Source organism: Hevea brasiliensis, chromosome 7, assembly GCF_030052815.1.
Source record: "Hevea brasiliensis isolate MT/VB/25A 57/8 chromosome 7, ASM3005281v1, whole genome shotgun sequence".
Taxonomy (NCBI): Eukaryota; Viridiplantae; Streptophyta; class Magnoliopsida; order Malpighiales; family Euphorbiaceae; genus Hevea; species Hevea brasiliensis.
The window spans coordinates 4,107,379-4,124,965 of NC_079499.1; the positions used below are offsets into that span (position 1 = coordinate 4,107,379).

Sequence of the window (17,587 nt, forward strand, 5' to 3'; positions counted from 1 at the left end):
CTTTTTAGAATTATAAAATTAATTAATCGTACGTCTGAATAAATGATCTCTTCAAACCAAACTGATTAAGAAATTTTTATAATACAAATTAATTAATAAAAAAATCAAATTATATATATATAATCTAAGAGATTCAAACTGTGATTTCAGGGAGAGAAAAAAAATATATAATATTATTCATGGCAACCAGAGTTCCCTCTGCGTAGGGGGAGAGCAGTTTTCGGTTTAAATTGAAAAATTGAATTGAATTGATTTAATTCAGTTTAATTGATTTGATTTTAAAATTTAATTGGTTTGGTTCAGTTTATAATTTTTATAATTTCTGTTAATCGGTTCGGTTCGGTTCGGTTCGGTTATTTTCATAAAAAATAAAATAAACGAACCGAACCGAAATTATTAATATATATAGAAAATCAAAGAAAATCAAACCAAATCGAGTTCGTATCGAATTGAATCAAACCGAAATCAAAGAAAACCAAACCGAACCTTAAGATTTTTGAGTTTTGATTTCTAATTTTTTTTGTTTTTATGTTTTATTATTTAGATTTAATGTTAAAAATATGAAATTTTATAAATTTCAGTTTGATCGATTTTAAACTGAATCGATATTTATCGATTCAATTCGATTCGATTTTCTCTTATTAATCAGTTTGATCGGTTTTTAAAATTTTTTATTTTTAATTTTAATTTTATCGGTTCGATTCAGTTCAAAATTAAATCGACTGTTTGCACACCCCAACCTGTGCCAATCACTTGCCATTTGAAGACCATCAGAAGTCCCTTTTTACTCTCCACCTTATATTTACCGGAGAAATTATAAAGTGTGTATGCATATTTTTTTATATTTGTTATCTATATCGTAATAAGGATATACTTATGTGGGAGAGATAGCATTATTTTTTAATACTCTAATATATTTAATAATTAACCTATTTACAAACGCAAAGAAAAGGGGGATAAAAAACACTAAATTTATGTTCATTTTTAATAGTTTTACACCTAATCCTTGAGCATCTGCCCTCCTACCACCCTGACTGCGACCTTTAACTAGCAAAGATTGGTCCCTTGACTTGAGTGTCATTGCATCATTTCCCCGAAGACCGAATGCGTTGGTGAGCACGTCACTCGGAATGGCCCGGATGAACGAGTGCGGCCAACAACAGGGTTGATCTTCGCATTGCCATTGGTATTGAGGACTATATGTTCGAATCTGTCACTATTCGCACACGTAGCTGCTACATAGTCTTGTGGCACCACCAGGACCTGCCCTTTCGTTACATTGCCGTCGAACACACTTCTTCCTTTCTCATTAACCACCTGAACCCGCGCACTACCCCTTGTCACGTAGCTTATGCTGTGGCCGTTCATTTCCAGCTTGGCAGCATCATAGCATCCTGCAATATATAGTAATAATAATAAAAAGAAGAAGAAAAAGAAGAAGAAGAAGAATAAGAAAAGAAGAAGAAGAACGTTTGAGAGTATATTTTGTCGTAGATCAGCAATTTGTCCTGTTGACTTATTTTGTGTAGAACGACATGGTTAGCTCTGAGTTGGAGCAACTTAAGAATGGGCAGATTGTGGCTGTCCACGGTGCTTACACGACCAACCCCTGGGGAATACACGTCGGCGCTTGCGAGATTATCTATGTTTTCTTTCATCCTTAAGGTGCAGAAGCTGTCCTCCAGGTCGTATAAACCTCCTCTTCCTCCTCCTCCTCTTGGGTTTTCTCGCTTTTGTTTCTCCTCCCTCTCTCCATCACTCTTGGATATTGGCTTGACTAGGTTAAGTTTATCTCTCACTTTCACAATGTTACCCCCGTTGTCATTCTCTCCACGAAGTTTTCTAGCAATGCTTGAGTCGATATCGAAAGCTTCAGAGATTAAACTCTCACCCATTACACAGAAAAGATTGTTGCAAGAGCCCTGTTGTCGCTGGCGAGGGCGACGAAGGGAATATTGTTGCTGGCCACGCTCAAATCTGCTTTCATGTTGTTGTGGGAACTCATCTTCTGGGTTACCAGCTAGATAGAACCTCTGTAACACATAAAACAAACCAAGAAATTATGTACTATTATCTAGCCAACCCCAGGCTAAACCCAGTTTAAATATAGAGAGTTTTTGTTTCTTACTCTAGGCGTCATGTCAAGCTGGTTGGCACTGTTGGTTGTGCCAAGGACAGAAAGGGCAACAACGTCTTCACTGCCGTTGTTGAAGAGCCAAATGGGTAATCCACCAGGCACAGCAACAATATCGCCCTTACCGTGATAATTAATCTTCTGGTGCCTGTCCTGGTCCTTATTGCCCTGTAAAGTTTCGGGGCATCCAGGAATTACGATCCCTAACACTCCTCTACCTGCATAAATTCACAAAAACAACAATTTCAATCACGGAAAAGCATGCAGCTTGAAAGTTGAAACTAATTTTGAAAGTGAAATTCACATTTGGAATCAATTTTAATTACGTACCTTTGATAACGTACATGATTTGGGGAGCATTGCTGGAGGATAAGGCCAGAGGTTTTAATGGTGTGCTTGACGACGGCCACACCAGCGCATTGGAACTGGTCATCATAGGGATTCCATGATTCAATCGTGCCGGCTTCGCAGGGAGTACTTTTATCAGGTTTTAGTGTATCCAGTCTATCAAGTCGGCACAGGTGTTGCTGCTGAAATTGCTGGCGAGCAAGGGAGCCATGGAAGGGAAGAAGAAAGCAGAGAAAAAGAGAAAAAAGGAAAGTAGGCGTCTAGGTACGTACGTAGAGGAGTTACATTACGAAAATGGGTTTTTTTATAAAAAAGGTAATAAAAACAAAATTTTATCAAAATAAGTGAATTTAAAATTAATTATAAAAAAAGAGTGAATTATTTTTAATTAGACGAGCTGAGTATAAATAACTAATTATAATAACATTTTTAATATTTGGATACTATTTATAATAGCGTCAAGGAAAGTTAGATACTATTTAAAATGGCATTCAATTTTTTTTAAATAATAAAAAATTAATAAAAAAAAATTAAAGGTTAGATACTATTTACAGTAGCGTTCAACTTTTTTTTTAATTTTTAATTATTTTATTTTTATATTTTAAATAAAATATAAATATTATTTTAATAAATAAAATTATAATATTTAATAATATATATTATAATATTTTTATTATAAATATTATTTTTTAATATTTATAATAACTAGCACACAATCATTCTAGATTGGAAACTACCCACTCCATCACCCTGCATATCTGAAGAAAGAATAGGCGGTGGATCATCACGGAAGGAAATGAGCCATGTGAGCCAAATGGTCAGCACAGACATTGGCCTCTCTATAATTATGCCGCAATTGCACCCTCCAGTCCTTAGCTAGCAAGTCTCGAATGGAATCCGCTAGATGACCATGGTGTGAAAGATCCGAAGAAGTTCCCAAAATGGCATTAACTGTAGCCATATTATCAACCTCGGCAACTAATTGTCTGAACCCAAACTGCCACGCAAGTTGGAGCCCTTGCAAGATCCCCCACAATTTCGCACTATAAATGTCACAACCACCCAGATTAAGGCCAAACCCGCCAACCAAAACCCATTCGCATCTCTGATAAAACCTACTGCCGAACTAGAATCAGCAATGACACTTCCATCCGTGTTAAGTTTCACCCAGTTAACAAGAAGCGGAGACCAGCTTATCTGAATCTCATCACTACAGGGGCCAAGAACTGTAGAGCGAGACAAAGAGGCAGCATGTACAAAATTCGAGACTCGTTTCATGATTAAAGCGATAGGAGTCGACGGAATATCTAAACCCGCAAAGATACATTCATTTTGCCATTTCCATATATACCAGATAGCCACACCAAAAACAAGATGCCAATCACAATTCTCCCGCCCAAAAGTTCCGCTTAAATTAGCTTCAATCCATGTCCGGATATCACCGGAGAAAAAAACAGACCAGAGACATTGAGGAACTAGTCCCAACCACACCTGTTTCGCATTGGGACAGTCCCGAACGGTGTGGAAGGTATCTTCTCTAGCCTCACCACACAAAGCACAACTGGGATCGGAAGACATTCTGCGATGCACTTGCTGAACATTAGTAAGGATCCTTCCATGATAGGATAGCCAAAGGAAGGTACGAATCCGCTCTGGACTAGCCCAGCTCCAAATAACTAGACAAAAAGGATTGACAGAATGACTAATATTACCTTTAAGAAAAGACAAGGCTGATTTGTTACTAAACCTGCCATCTTTAGAGAGACCCAAACCAGCTTATCTTCCCTAGCATAAGGAGAAGGGGGTAAGATAGCTGCAAACCGCTTCACAACATCATCATCAAAATCCTCAGTTCCAATGACCTGAGTCCGTAACAAAAGAACAAACACATGCTTCGGTATCCACTACAGTAACCTCTGGCTTGATAGATCAAGTAGAGGAGGTAGGTCTGGTATCCAGCGGTCTAGCCAAAACCAAGCAACATCTCCCTGCCTGACTAATTATCTATTATTCTGGATAACATAGGGCCAGACAGAGGCAATACCCCACCAAATGAAAGAACCTCGACTGCTATTCAACATTAATGGAAGTGGAAGCGTGTTACTAACATACTTGGCCGAAAAACTCTAGACCGGAGATCATTACTACCACAAAAGCACAAGAAGCCTAGTTTCATCATAAATGCTTTGTTCACGTATTTCAATTTGTTAAGACCCAGCCCACCAACTTGTTTAGGCAGACAAAGAGAGTCCTATTTGATCAAAGAAGGCATAGAGGCTGAAGAATTGGAGCTCCAAATAAAGTTGCGTATAATTCTTTCAATTTCCTGGCAAGTGGAACTCGGAAGGCACGTTGTTTGCATCCTATACACAAGGATGGCACAGAGAACAGACTTAGCCAAAGTAATGCTCCCAGCTAGTGATGTTAGCTGTGAAATAGCTTCCGCAATTGTACGGATCATAGTACTATAGTTTTAAAAAAAATATATCATTCCCACAGGTAATTGTACTTAAATTAGAATTAAAAGAATAAGCTAATTAGAATGTTAAAATTTAAAGATATTAAAAATTGAAATTTAAAATTAAAATCCGTATTTGAGGAATTTAAGCCAAATCAAACAATCAATTAAACTAATTAAACTAGATAACTAAAATTTGAATTAAAATTACTAATTATCAAATTGGGAGGAATTAAATATAACTTCAATAAAAATTAAAGTGATTCTAGACATAGGGTTTTCAATATTGTTTGTATATGATTTATCCCCAATTTAGCCAAACACATGAAAATTGCAATTTTGAGGGAAATCAATTCTTAGTTCTTTGAAACATTTTTTAAGCATTTCAAAGTTGGTATTCATCAAATCAAACTCTGTTTTCACGGTATTTCAAACCTGATAAAAACCCAATTAAAGCTCTAATTGATTTTGAAAGTCCCCTTAATCCTCTTAGCTTATCTCTAACACTAAGAAAACTACATTTATTGCAAGATTATCTATCACAAACATTCACTTTTCAGTTCATCTGTCAAGTATTAAAACTTAACTTAATGAGAGCCCATTCATCAAGTAAGGCAACAAACTCACAAGCAATAAATCAAAATGCAGCAAATCTTATTTAAATGACTAAATCAGTTCAAAGACCACAATACAAAGTAATATTTACAAACCCATCTCTAGAATCTTAAATATCTACTCACAAATCATGGTTTCAAAACAAATCGAAGTATAAAAATGAAGAAATAACGAAAATCTAAGCTAAGAAAAAGAAAAACCCAGTAAAATAATGAAGAATCTGCTGCTGGAGTGTTGCAGAAAATATCCTTTACTGCTACTGCAAAACGATCTTACGTGCTCTTCTTCCTCTTTTTCTCTCTTGCAAAATCTCCTTGTTTTTCTCCTTCTGGAAAGAAAGAGAGAAAGAAGTTTTTTTTATGGTTCAGAGGTCTGCCCTAGAATGGGTTAAAAGGTAGAAGATTCTGGAGAAAGTGATGTATTAAATCAGAGGGACAAAAGTGCTACGTCAGCCATTTTCATTAAAACGACACAAACTGAATCGGTTGTGTTGCGCCTTGTATCGCAAGTTGTGTAACTTTCTGTCTGAGAAAAACTTCATATCTAACAACGACACAACCTGTGACACAAGCTGTGTCATAGGTTGTACAACTTTCTGTTTCTTTAACTCAACTTCAAAATTTTACAATTCAACTCTAATTTCTTCCAAATGGTTGCTCTGATCAAAATACACCAAAATTCTCTAAATTTAACATACAAAACAAATAAATTCTAAAAATTAAACTAAGAATTGTAAAAAGGTAAAATTAACTAAATATATGCTAATATCCATAGTAATAGCAATAAACAAGGTTAAATTATGTGCAAAAATTATACCTAAATGATGATATAAAATGCATGTATCAGCTAGCGAAGGTAATTTTCCTTTCCACCAAGATAGAGATTGAAACACCTTCTCCACCAATGGCACATAAGTATTTTTGGAAATCCGCGAGTGCACAATAGGAACACCAAAGTACTTGCCCATATTAGTGACCACTGAAAAATTTAAATTAGTTGCAATACAATCCCTTGTCTCTGGTAGGACATTTAAGGAAAAGAAAATGGTTGACTTAACATTACTAATGGTTTTTCTTGAAGCTACACAAAAGCTTCCTAAAATATCCTGAATCACACCAACATGAAGAAGAGAAGCTTCAGAGAAAAGAATAAGATCATCTGCGAAAAATAGATCACTGAGCTGAGGGCCTCTCCTACCCATATGAAAACCATTCCACTTACCCGACTGAACAACAAGTTTGATGCTATGAGCTACACGCCCAATACATAGAACAAATAAATAAGGCGATAGAGGGCAACCTTGCCAGAGGCTCTGAGAAGGCTTGAAACTAACAGAGCTATCGCAAAACATGATCAACTGAGTCAACTAAGGTGGGAACTAAGCATCTAGGAGTGTATCATGAATAAAACGCTAGCTTAACTTATTATAGGCTTTCTTTAGGTGAAGCTTGGGGGAAATTACCTAAAGAATGCAATTTAAAAATTAAATTACCAAAAGGGGGTGAGGGAAAAAATATTTACCAAAAAAAGTATTTTTGATGACATGGAGGAGAGAGACAGGCAGACTCAATTATGAGTAGCGACTAAGGACTAACTTGTAATAATAATTTTTTTTTACTGAAATGTAAAAAAATAAAAAATAAAATGGCAGGGACAACTGGGTGATACCCATAGTAGAGTCTAACTGCTGCTGTCAACAGTACAAATTTCCTCGTTTTGCGAAAAAGTTTATCATTTTACGAAAGACGAAAGAGGAAAAATGCCAAAAAAAAAAAAAGAAGTATGGGCAGCTAGGTGCTACCCATGGTACCGTCTAGCTGCCACGTCGTCAGATGCGGCAGCCAGTCGCTACTATGAGTAGCACCAAGCTGCCCAGCTTCTCCTCCTGCGTCTGGCATCAGCTTCTCGTTCCACATGTGGCATCAGACCCGTGAGGAGTCAAAACCCATGATGGAGGGGTCTCGTCGTGCAGGTAGACGCGAATATTGGTAGCGTCTTGGTCCACTATTTATACCACCCTCCACCACGTCCCTCAACAACCCATCAGCCAACTTAAGAAAAAAAAAAAAATTCAACCCTACTCTGCTCTCCCTCTAAAATTTTGTTGTAGATCAACTTTGTAGGAAATTTAGTGATCATTTATTTGCTTATTTCTTTTTTATTATAGAAGAAATAAAAGGTAAATAAATATATTTATAGTTAATCTTTTATTATTCATGATATATAAATATTATATAATAATATATCTATCTAACAATATTTGATATATTTTTTTATATGCTAATAATATTTTAATCTCTGTGTCTCTCTCTCTATTTATAGACAAACTAAAGTCCATTGAATTTTGAGGTAATTTTATTTTGAGACAATTTTTTTATTATTATTAATGTTAAATAATAATGATAATATAATAACAATTACTGTAGTATGATTTGTTATAATACTCCAATAAAAATACTATTTATTAAAATTTTTACACACTAATAAATAAAATAATTTTTTATAAGTGTAATAGTATAATTTTTTTTATTATTGTTGTTAAATAGTATTTTTATAATAAAAATGACTGCAACATAATTTTTTATAATACTTTAATGTCTCCCTCGCCCTCTCTTTATCAATATCTCTTTCTCTCGGCTTGTAAAAAATGTAAAATACAGTGCATTTTGAGGTATTATTTTAATTATTGATTTATTTTATAAATTGTTATAGTATAATTTTTTATGACTTTCTAATCTCTCTCTCTCTCTCTCTCTCTTTCTCTCTACATGTAGATAACTTATAGGTGCAGTGAAGTTTGAGGTAATTTTTTATTTTGAGATTTTTTTTTTTTATTTTTGATGTTAAATACTAACTTTATAAGAAAAATTAGTATAATATAATTGTTTATAATATTGTAAAGAACTACTGTTTATCAAAATTAGTAGATACTGTAAAAGAAAATAATATTTTGTAAGTGTAATAGTTAAATTTTTTTTTATTATTGTTGTTAAATAATAATTTTATAATAAAAATTACTGTTATATAATTTTTTGTAACACTTTAATCTTCCTCTTTCTTTTTATTTTTCCATCAATATCTCTTTCTCTCAGCTTGTAGTGAAAGTAAGTTCCAATGCATTTTGACGTATTTTTTTAATTATTAATATCATATTACAAATTGTTGTACTATAATCTCTCCCTCTCAATCTCTCTCTCTGCCTATAGAGAAATTAAGGTGCAGTGAATTTTGAGATAAATTTTACTTTGAGCTATTTTTTTTATTATTCATATTACATTTTTTTTAATTATTAACGTTAAATACCAATTTTATAATAAAAATTACTATAATATAATTTTTTATAATACTGTAAAAAAAATTACTATTGATTAAAATTCCTGCACACTCTAAAAAAAATAATCGGATAACTGGGTTTGACACACTACTGTTATAGTAATTAACCAAATTCAAATTAGCACCATAAGCATCATTACTTGTGTCATCATCGTAACAAAAAAATTCATCTTCGTCTTCTGAATCTTCCTCATATTTTTCATTGATGCAATAATCATTGTCATCCGATTCATGTTCGATATCCAATTCACTTGTACCAACATCATGACCTTGAATTCAAACATCAATTGCACTGTTATTGACATCATCCTCAACCTCAGCATTTTCTGATGTACCAGCTTTTGATGGGCCTGCTTCATCTACTACATTTACACTACCATCGGGTACGTAAATGTCAACGTACAATTCTATCTATTCCAAGCCTGCAATTTGCTCAATGAAATTAAACATTATTGACACTTCATCATCATTTCTCAAATCCATGCAAACCCAATTCAAAACACCTTTGCTCAGTTTTGGTTCCCTAAAAATGATACGCTCAATGAATTCGCGTCCTTCTATCAGGGAAATTGTGCGTACTATTCTCATCGTAAGATTTGCATGTTTTAATCTACTACCAATATTAAACACAGATAATCTACCCCCACAATAATCATATCTATCATCACCTAAAATAATCTCGTCGTCCCAGTACATAGTACCAAAATGTGGACTTGACATCTTCACATATAAAAAATAACATTTCTTACAATTTATAATATACATGTAGAACAACACATAAACAGGATATAAATTTTGAATATAAAAATTTTAATACTGTTTCATACAATTAGACCCGTTAATGTATGAGGGTAAAACAAAACATAATATAGTTAGCTTTCCCATTAAACCAATTGGACCAATAATTGCAATAATATAAAATTTTAATGTAATTATTTGTAATAAATTTACGATTAACTAGGCAAAAAACAAAAAAAATCATTTTTTTTGTAAATCAAATAACTTATTCACAAATAAGTTATACAATTCTATTTTTTTCATAATAATAAAAATGTAAATATTTTAATTATAAGACATATTAAAATAAATCATTTCAATCTATTTCCTTTAAATTATTATACTTTAAACAATTCTTTTCCTAATTTCAATTTTGCAACATAATATATCAATTTCACTAATAATAATTTTTCTTTTTATATTTTTACTAATACAAACTTTTTTACCACACTACTAAATTTATTAGACATCAAAAATAATATATATGTAGATTTTATTCTATTTTCCTAAATCTAATAATATATTGACATTTATACTACATAATAAAATTTTTCTAATGATATAAATTTACCTCATATTTATTTTAAGTACTCTATGAAATTTTTCTTAAAAAAATACTTAATATATTATCAATATTTTACCTAATTATTTTTATCAAAAAATATAATACACATTAAAAAAAATTACCTCAACATTTTTTTTAGTTTTTATACTTTTAATATTTTTTATTATTTACAACTTTTCAATTACATTTTACATTATTTTCACATAATTTTTTCCCTCAGAAAATTTATGAATAATATTCAAAATAATAAAATTATTTTTTTCCTTTTTTTATCATTTTATTACCTTCTTTAGACATAAAATTATGTTCTAGACCTAATAATTTTTCAAATTTAAATTCTATAACATAATATTTAAATTTTATTACTAATATTTTTTATTTTAACTAATACAAATTATTAACTACACTATTATATAATTTTTAATTTCACTACAAAATTTTAAAAATATTTTACTAATACATTAATTATTTTTTTAAAATGAAATTTATTATTACATATCATAAAAAAAAACACATAAATATATACACTATACATACCTTAAAATGTTAGAGAGAGAGAGAGAAGTTGGTCCGGTGCTTCAAATGGTGAACAGTGCCGATGCATAAAACTAGGGCGGAAAATGAGAGGAGTTGGTCCGGTATATAAAATGCCACTAGACGCTATTATATTTAGAGACTATCTGTCAACTCACGGGCAGAATGGGCTGGACGCTACTTTTGGTAGCGTCTGACTAAGCTAAGCGCTACCACTGGTAGCACCCAGCAGTTAGGCGCTGCCAATGGTAGCACTCTGCTCTCTTCTTTTTAACAATCGTGCAGATTCTGGCTTCTTTTTCGAACGACGAGATAATCTAAACTATTCACCGCAGATAGACTCTACTATGGATAGCACCCAGCTATTACTGCCATTTTATATATTTTTTTTTACATTTTAGTTCAGAAGAAAATTTATTATTACAAGTTAGTCCTTAATCGCTACTCATGATTGAATCTGTCTGTCTCTCTCCTCCACGTCATCAAAAATATCCACTTTTGGTAATATTTTTCCCCCAACCCCTTTTGGTAATTTGATTTTTAAATTGCATTCTTTAGGTAATTTTCCCTCAAGCTTGACTACCATAAAACCCTTTCGCCCTCGTAACCGTTCCATGGAATGCATAGCTTCTTGAACAAGAACAATATTGTTTGAGATATGTCACCCAGGGATAAAGCTACATTGTTTCTCTCCAATTAGCTGACGCAAACATGGCTTGATTTTGTTCACCAACACCTTCGTGAGAACCTTATATACAACATTGCAGAGACTTATCAGGCCGAAATTATTGATACTCTGGAGACGATCAGTTTTAGGAATCAGAACTAAATTAGTTCTATTCAGATCCGGATCAACACTACTATCACTCCAGGCTTGAACCACCCACTGGACTAAAATTCGTAGAAACCTTACTTTAGAATTTCTAGAAAAAAAGAGGAGAAATTCCGTCTGGCCCCGGTGCCTTGTGGGCATCCATACTGAACGGTGCAGTTCGAACATCATTAGTATTTGGAATTCGACACATGTAATCCAAATGAAACTGTGAGATGCCAGGAAAGCATCCATGGACCAAAAAGTTCAGCCGATTCTGGTTTGGCTTCGTGTATAAGTTGGAGAAATACGTAACAGCCATATCCTTTAATCTCTGGGCATCAGAACACGAATTCCCCATTTCATCACGGAGAGATAGGACTCTATTACGCTGTTATCTCATAACCATAATGGAATGAAAGTATTTTGTATTCCTGTTGCTATTATTGATCCAGTCCACCCGAGACTTTTGAAACCAGAAACTCTCCTCCTAAGCAAGATTTGTATTAAACTCATCTTTTAGAGAACGCTCAATGTTAGTAAGATAAACTGAAGTTAGGTGAACAGATAATGCTCGCTCAACCCCACTGATCCGGCGTAGAAACTGCTCATTCTTCCTTCTGATACACCTAAAGATATCCTGATTCCAGGTATAAGCAGCTCTGGTAAAAGAAGTAGTACAGTCCTTCATAGAGCTTGAGCTTGTCCAGGCCAAATCAACCACAGCTCCAAAACTATTATCTAATAACCAAGCCTCCAAAAATTTAAATTGAGGTTGCCTTCTACAAGTAACAAGTGACAACTTGATAATTAAGGGGCAATGATCAGAATTTAAGTGCTGGAGATGATAGACAGTTGCATTCGGGAACTTCATACGCCATTGAATGTTACACAAAGCACGGTCTAATCTTTCCTCGACACCACCTCTTTTCTAAGTGAAAGGGGAATCCGCAAATTCCAAGTCAATAAGATTACAAGAATCAATCCATGCCCAGGACTCTCTACATCTAGAAGCATTTGCAGGAGAGCCTCCTTGCTTTTCAAAAGTATAAGCAATACAATTGAAGTCCCCGACAACACACCAGGGATCAACCATGCTATTTGCAATAGAAGTAAGGGCAGGCCACAGTCTTCGACGATGATGAGATTGCAGACTCGCATAAACAGAAGTAAAATAGAAAACATTTTCTCCACCAAAGTCAGCTTTGCAATGAACGGACTGAAAATGTTACTGAATAATGGAAACAGCAAAAATTGAAGGATTCCAAAGAATCCAGATTCCTCCAGAGAAACCAATGCACTCAACCCTGTGTGAGCGAAGAAACCCCATCTTCATGATAACTTTATCAACTGAGACACCACTAATGCGAGGCTTAACAATAATGCAAACAGAAGGGCAATAGGAAAAGAACCATTCCTTGAAAACACGCAAGAAGCCAGGCTTAGCAGCCCCCTGACAATTCCAAAAAAACAAAGGCAACGGCATTATAAAATTCATAAGAAAAAAGAGACACAATCAATCCTCCAGATAAGGGTCAACGACCCTTTCTTGATCCAGTATACGTTCGCCCGAAGGTAAGTCATCATTAGAAAAGTACCCATCATCTGAAGAGGAACCCTCAGAATCACTCAAATCCTCTGAAACATTAACACCGGCTGCAGGGTCTGGATCCATATTCTCTGCAGCTGTAGACTAAACTGAATCGGGCAGTTGAAGGATGGGGTTGAAATTAGCATCCACACAAGGGCCCTTTTTATCCAGCCTAGCAACAGAATATAAACCCAAGTTAGTGGACTTGGGATCAATGGTCTTGGCATTTGGTGGCTTATTAAGACCCTTGGCACGAGTTGGGCTTGGGGATCTCTTCCTCTCTGATCCAAAGATAAACGAGTATGGGCCTTCAGGGTCAGTGAAAGCTGGGCCAGACTTATCAGCAACAGGTCCAGGAGTAACCTTTTTGGCCTTTGTGGGACTCTTGCTCGCGCCAGAGGCAAACTTTAAACTTCACAAATTTTCTTCCTGGATTTGTGGGTACACATCCGCTTGGAGATTAACATTATCGCGATCATTTTGTTGCATCGGATCCTCAGCCATATCTGATAAAACTCCAAAGCGAGAGCCCTCCCCCACTGATTTCGAGTTGCCATTCTGACCCTAGTTGGATTTGTCCTTCTCCAGGTGGCGATAGCAAGTTTTTCGATTTTGCACTGTTGTCCAGTTACCTTGCTTCTCCAGTACTGTTGCAGAAGATGAATTATCCCTTACATTCCCCAAAACATTTGCACCAACACCCTCTGGAGCACTATGTGAGGGATCTTCATAAGTTTCCTCAGGGACTGGATTCTTAGTTGGGCAATTGTGAAGGGAATGTCCAAGTGAACCACACGTCAAACACACTGGAGACACATTTTCATATTCAATCTTTATATCATTACCTTTAAAAGAGTATGTGGCATAGAGAGGCTTAGTAATATCTATTTCAATTTCTAGACAAGCAAATTTGCCTCTATTTGCAAGAATTGTACAATCATCTACTTTGATAACCTTTCCCACTTTAGCTCCAATTCTGTGAAGGACAACAGTGAATAGGCAGCTTAGGAAACCTAACCCAAACTACAACCTTAGCAGGAAAATCCGTCGCAAGATCAAAATCTGGCGACCACTTCTGAACAGTAAGGTAGTGCCCAAAAACCACCCAAGGTCCACCCATCAAGGACTTCTCCACATCCTCCTCCTTCTGAAATCTGACAAAAAAATAATCGTTATCCAGATCAATCACGGTATATCGACCCAGCGGCTTCCACAAGCATTCCATACGTGCACGTAACACCTTGTCACCAAGCTTGCTCCTCAAGAGTTTGACTACAACCGTATTTTGCCAATGAGTTAAGAGTTTCTCGCGAAGAAGTGGTGAAACACTTACCGAGAAACCAAGGCCAGAATCGGTAATGATAATATCATCACTCTAAACGTCATCATCAAATAGGCCATAGGATTATCATGGACGTCGAAATTAGCAATGTTAACCACTTTATCACGAAAAGAAACCTCGTCCGTAATCCGTACCCTTTTCCTCCCATGTACATCCTCATCATCACCAGGTTTTGCTGGATTGTCAGGGATCCCAGAACTAGGGTTCTGAGATCCAAGATTGAGAAAACCATGAGAACTCATTAAAATTGGACACCCCACAATTTTTCCTATTTTTTACTAATTAATTTATTTTCAATCACATGCGAAAATTGAAAAATCTATATATCAGTCGCTAGCTAGCTAATTAATTAATTTTCCTAGAAATCTTAATTATTGGGTATTGTCTTTCCATTAATGTTAGGAAAAAAAAAAAAAAAACGAAAACATGAAAGATAGAAAGAAACAAAACAAAGAATAGGCGGCCCGGATGTCATTAGCGACTGACAAACAGTTTTGCACAGCGTCTGTTCGTCGCGCCACATACTCTGTTCTTCACGTGGGATTCACCTCTCCACTGATATTAAACCTATCTCATGAAAACAACCTCAGTTTTAGTTTGTTCTTTTCTACAACAGAAGCACATGTGAATTTGTCGCAGCTTTGGATTTCTCTATGTTCATGTCAATCTAATTCACCTGTTATAATGTATCAACTTAATATTTAGACGGTTAGTATGCTCTCGCAGGGTTGAAATGGTGGAAGATAAAAATGAAATCAAACACTCAGAAGAAACCTAATAGGACGGTTAGAGATCGTCCTCTTCTTCTTTTCTTCTCCCTAGATAATAATTGTATTATTCTGTGAAGCTTTGAGACACCTGCCTAACTCATAATGAGGTGTGAGACATCAAGGCCAAGTAGCCATGCAAAGCGAAGAGTGGCTAAAGAAGCCATTCGCACCATCTCTTATGTGTCACTCGCTCGCCTTCCTCCTTCTTCCTTAAATACCACGCCTCCACTGTAGCCACCATTATCACTTCAAACCATACAAAATAAGCTGCCTCTCTCTCTCTCTCTCTCTCCTCTAAAACACATGGCTAAGCCTAATTTCCTTTTCACCCTTTCTCTTTCCCTTGTTGTTCTCTTTAATGGCTCCCTCGCTAGCCGGCAATATCAGCAGCAAGGCCAGTGCCAATTCGATAGGATAGATGCCCTGGAACCAGATAACCGTATTGAATGCGAAGCCGGTGTAATAGAGTCTTGGAATCCCAACGACGATCAGTTCCAATGTGCTGGAGTGGCCGTTGTCAGGCGGAGCATTGAGCCCAGAGGCCTTCTATTGCCATCCTACAGCAATGCTCCTCAACTCATTTACGTAGTCAGAGGTGAATTTCGCTTTCAAAATTATTTTCATGCTGTTAAGTGTTTCAGTGAGAAATGAGATTATATATTGAATTGATTTTGTGTTCATACAGGGGGAGGTGTGACTGGGGTCATGCTTGCTGGATGCCCTGAAACATTCCAGGAGTCTCAACAAACAGGAGGCAGCAGTAGGTTCCAAGACCAACACCAGAGGGTTCGTCGTTTCCGCCAGGGCGATGTCATCGCTATTCCCGCCGGAGTATCGCACTGGTGCTACAACGACGGCGATGAACCCGTTGTTACAGTTTCTGTCCTTGATGTCAAAAATAAAGCCAACCAACTTGACTTGAACCCTCGAGTAAGAGATCAAATTCCTCCCTCTGTATATAGGAAATAATATCCACATTGATTTAAGGTTGCTGGCTAGCTAATACATAATAATTTCTCGGGTGTCACAGCACTTTTATCTAGCTGGTAACCCAGAAGATGAGTTCCAGCAACAATATGATGAACGCCGCGATCCTAGAGGCGCAAGAGAGCACATGGGGCCAGAACAGGGCGATTGCAACAATCTTTTCTGTGGACTGGACTCAAGGTTAGTGGCCGAAGCTTTCAATGTCAATGAACAGCTGGCTAGGAAGCTTCAAAGTGAGAACGATTACAGAGGCAACGTTGTGAGGGTGGAAGGTAACCTTCAGCTAGTCAGGCCACCAAGAACTCAACAAGAGAGACAAGAGCAATTAGAGCGAGAGAGAGGGCGAAGCCCAGGACGAGGAAGTCACTACAATGGCCTGGAGGAAACCTTCTGCACCACGAGGATTATAGAGAACATCGGTGATCCTTCACGCGCTGACGTCTTCGTTCCAGAAGCTGGTCGTGTAAGCACCGTCAACAGCCACAAACTCCCCATTCTTCAGAGGCTCCAACTTAGCGCATCCCATGTGGTTCTCCGCGATGTAAGACATGATTAACAAAGGTTAATTTCATATTAATGGAAAATAATATACATGATTAATTTGATAAATATGTTGATGGTGGCAGAATGCGGTGAGGTTACCCCACTGGCACTTGAACGCCCACAGCGTAATATACGCAGTAAGGGGTCAGGCACTGGTACAGGTGATAGATGAAAACGGCAACGCTGTCTTCGACGGAAACGTTAGGGAAGGGCAGGTGCTGACTGTGCCACAGAACTTCGCGGTGGTGAAACGGACAGAGAGGGATGTGTTCGAGTATGTGGCCTTCAAGACCAATGACAATGCCATGACCACTGATCTTGCAGGGCCTACCTCGAGCGTTAGGGCCCTGCCAGTGGAGGTGATCGCCAACGCATACCGAGTATCGCTGGAGGACGCAAGGAGGCTCAAGTATGGGACGCAAGAGACGACCTTGACAAGCGCAAGGCCTCGGTCTGGAAGGTGGGCTGAAGCATAAGGTGTATAAGTATAAAAAAAAATGTAAAATAATGGTAAAGGAGGCAGACAGCTAGCCTCTTTTGGTGTGTTCGTAGTTATAAAAAAATGAGAGATCTGAGATTACAAGAGTTAGAATCTCCTACGCGTTGCAATAAAAATATGCATCCTTTTACGAATAAGCAATGAAATAATGTAATTACCCTATTTTTAGTTTTAAGGGTTTTTCTCTTAATTAAGTTATTTACTTATATCTCTGAATTTTTTATTGCTGGCGTTTATGTTAATTAGGACAGAAATTGAAGGGAATGAAAGCATATGGAAA

At 36.2% G+C, this 17,587-nt stretch overlaps 2 protein-coding genes across 2 annotated transcripts; one reads left to right on the forward strand and one right to left on the reverse strand.

Annotated features, from left to right (window-relative positions):
- Positions 1-1,077: 1,077 nt before the first annotated feature.
- On the reverse strand, positions 1,078-2,567 carry LOC110647273 (legumin A-like). Its single transcript, XM_058150486.1, has 4 exons — positions 2,465-2,567; positions 2,129-2,352; positions 1,697-2,033; positions 1,078-1,394 (listed from the first exon to the last, which is right to left on the reverse strand). The coding sequence occupies exons 1-4, from the start codon at positions 2,565-2,567 to the stop codon at positions 1,078-1,080; spliced, it is 981 nt and encodes a 326-aa protein (XP_058006469.1).
- A 12,504-nt stretch (positions 2,568-15,071) lies between these two features.
- Positions 15,072-17,482, forward strand: LOC110662110 (11S globulin seed storage protein Jug r 4). The gene is made up of 4 exons (XM_021820987.2): positions 15,072-15,873; positions 15,964-16,208; positions 16,309-16,806; positions 16,892-17,482. The coding sequence occupies exons 1-4, from the start codon at positions 15,582-15,584 to the stop codon at positions 17,282-17,284; spliced, it is 1,428 nt and encodes a 475-aa protein (XP_021676679.2). The 5' UTR covers positions 15,072-15,581; the 3' UTR covers positions 17,285-17,482.
- The last annotated feature ends 105 nt before the right edge of the window (positions 17,483-17,587 follow it).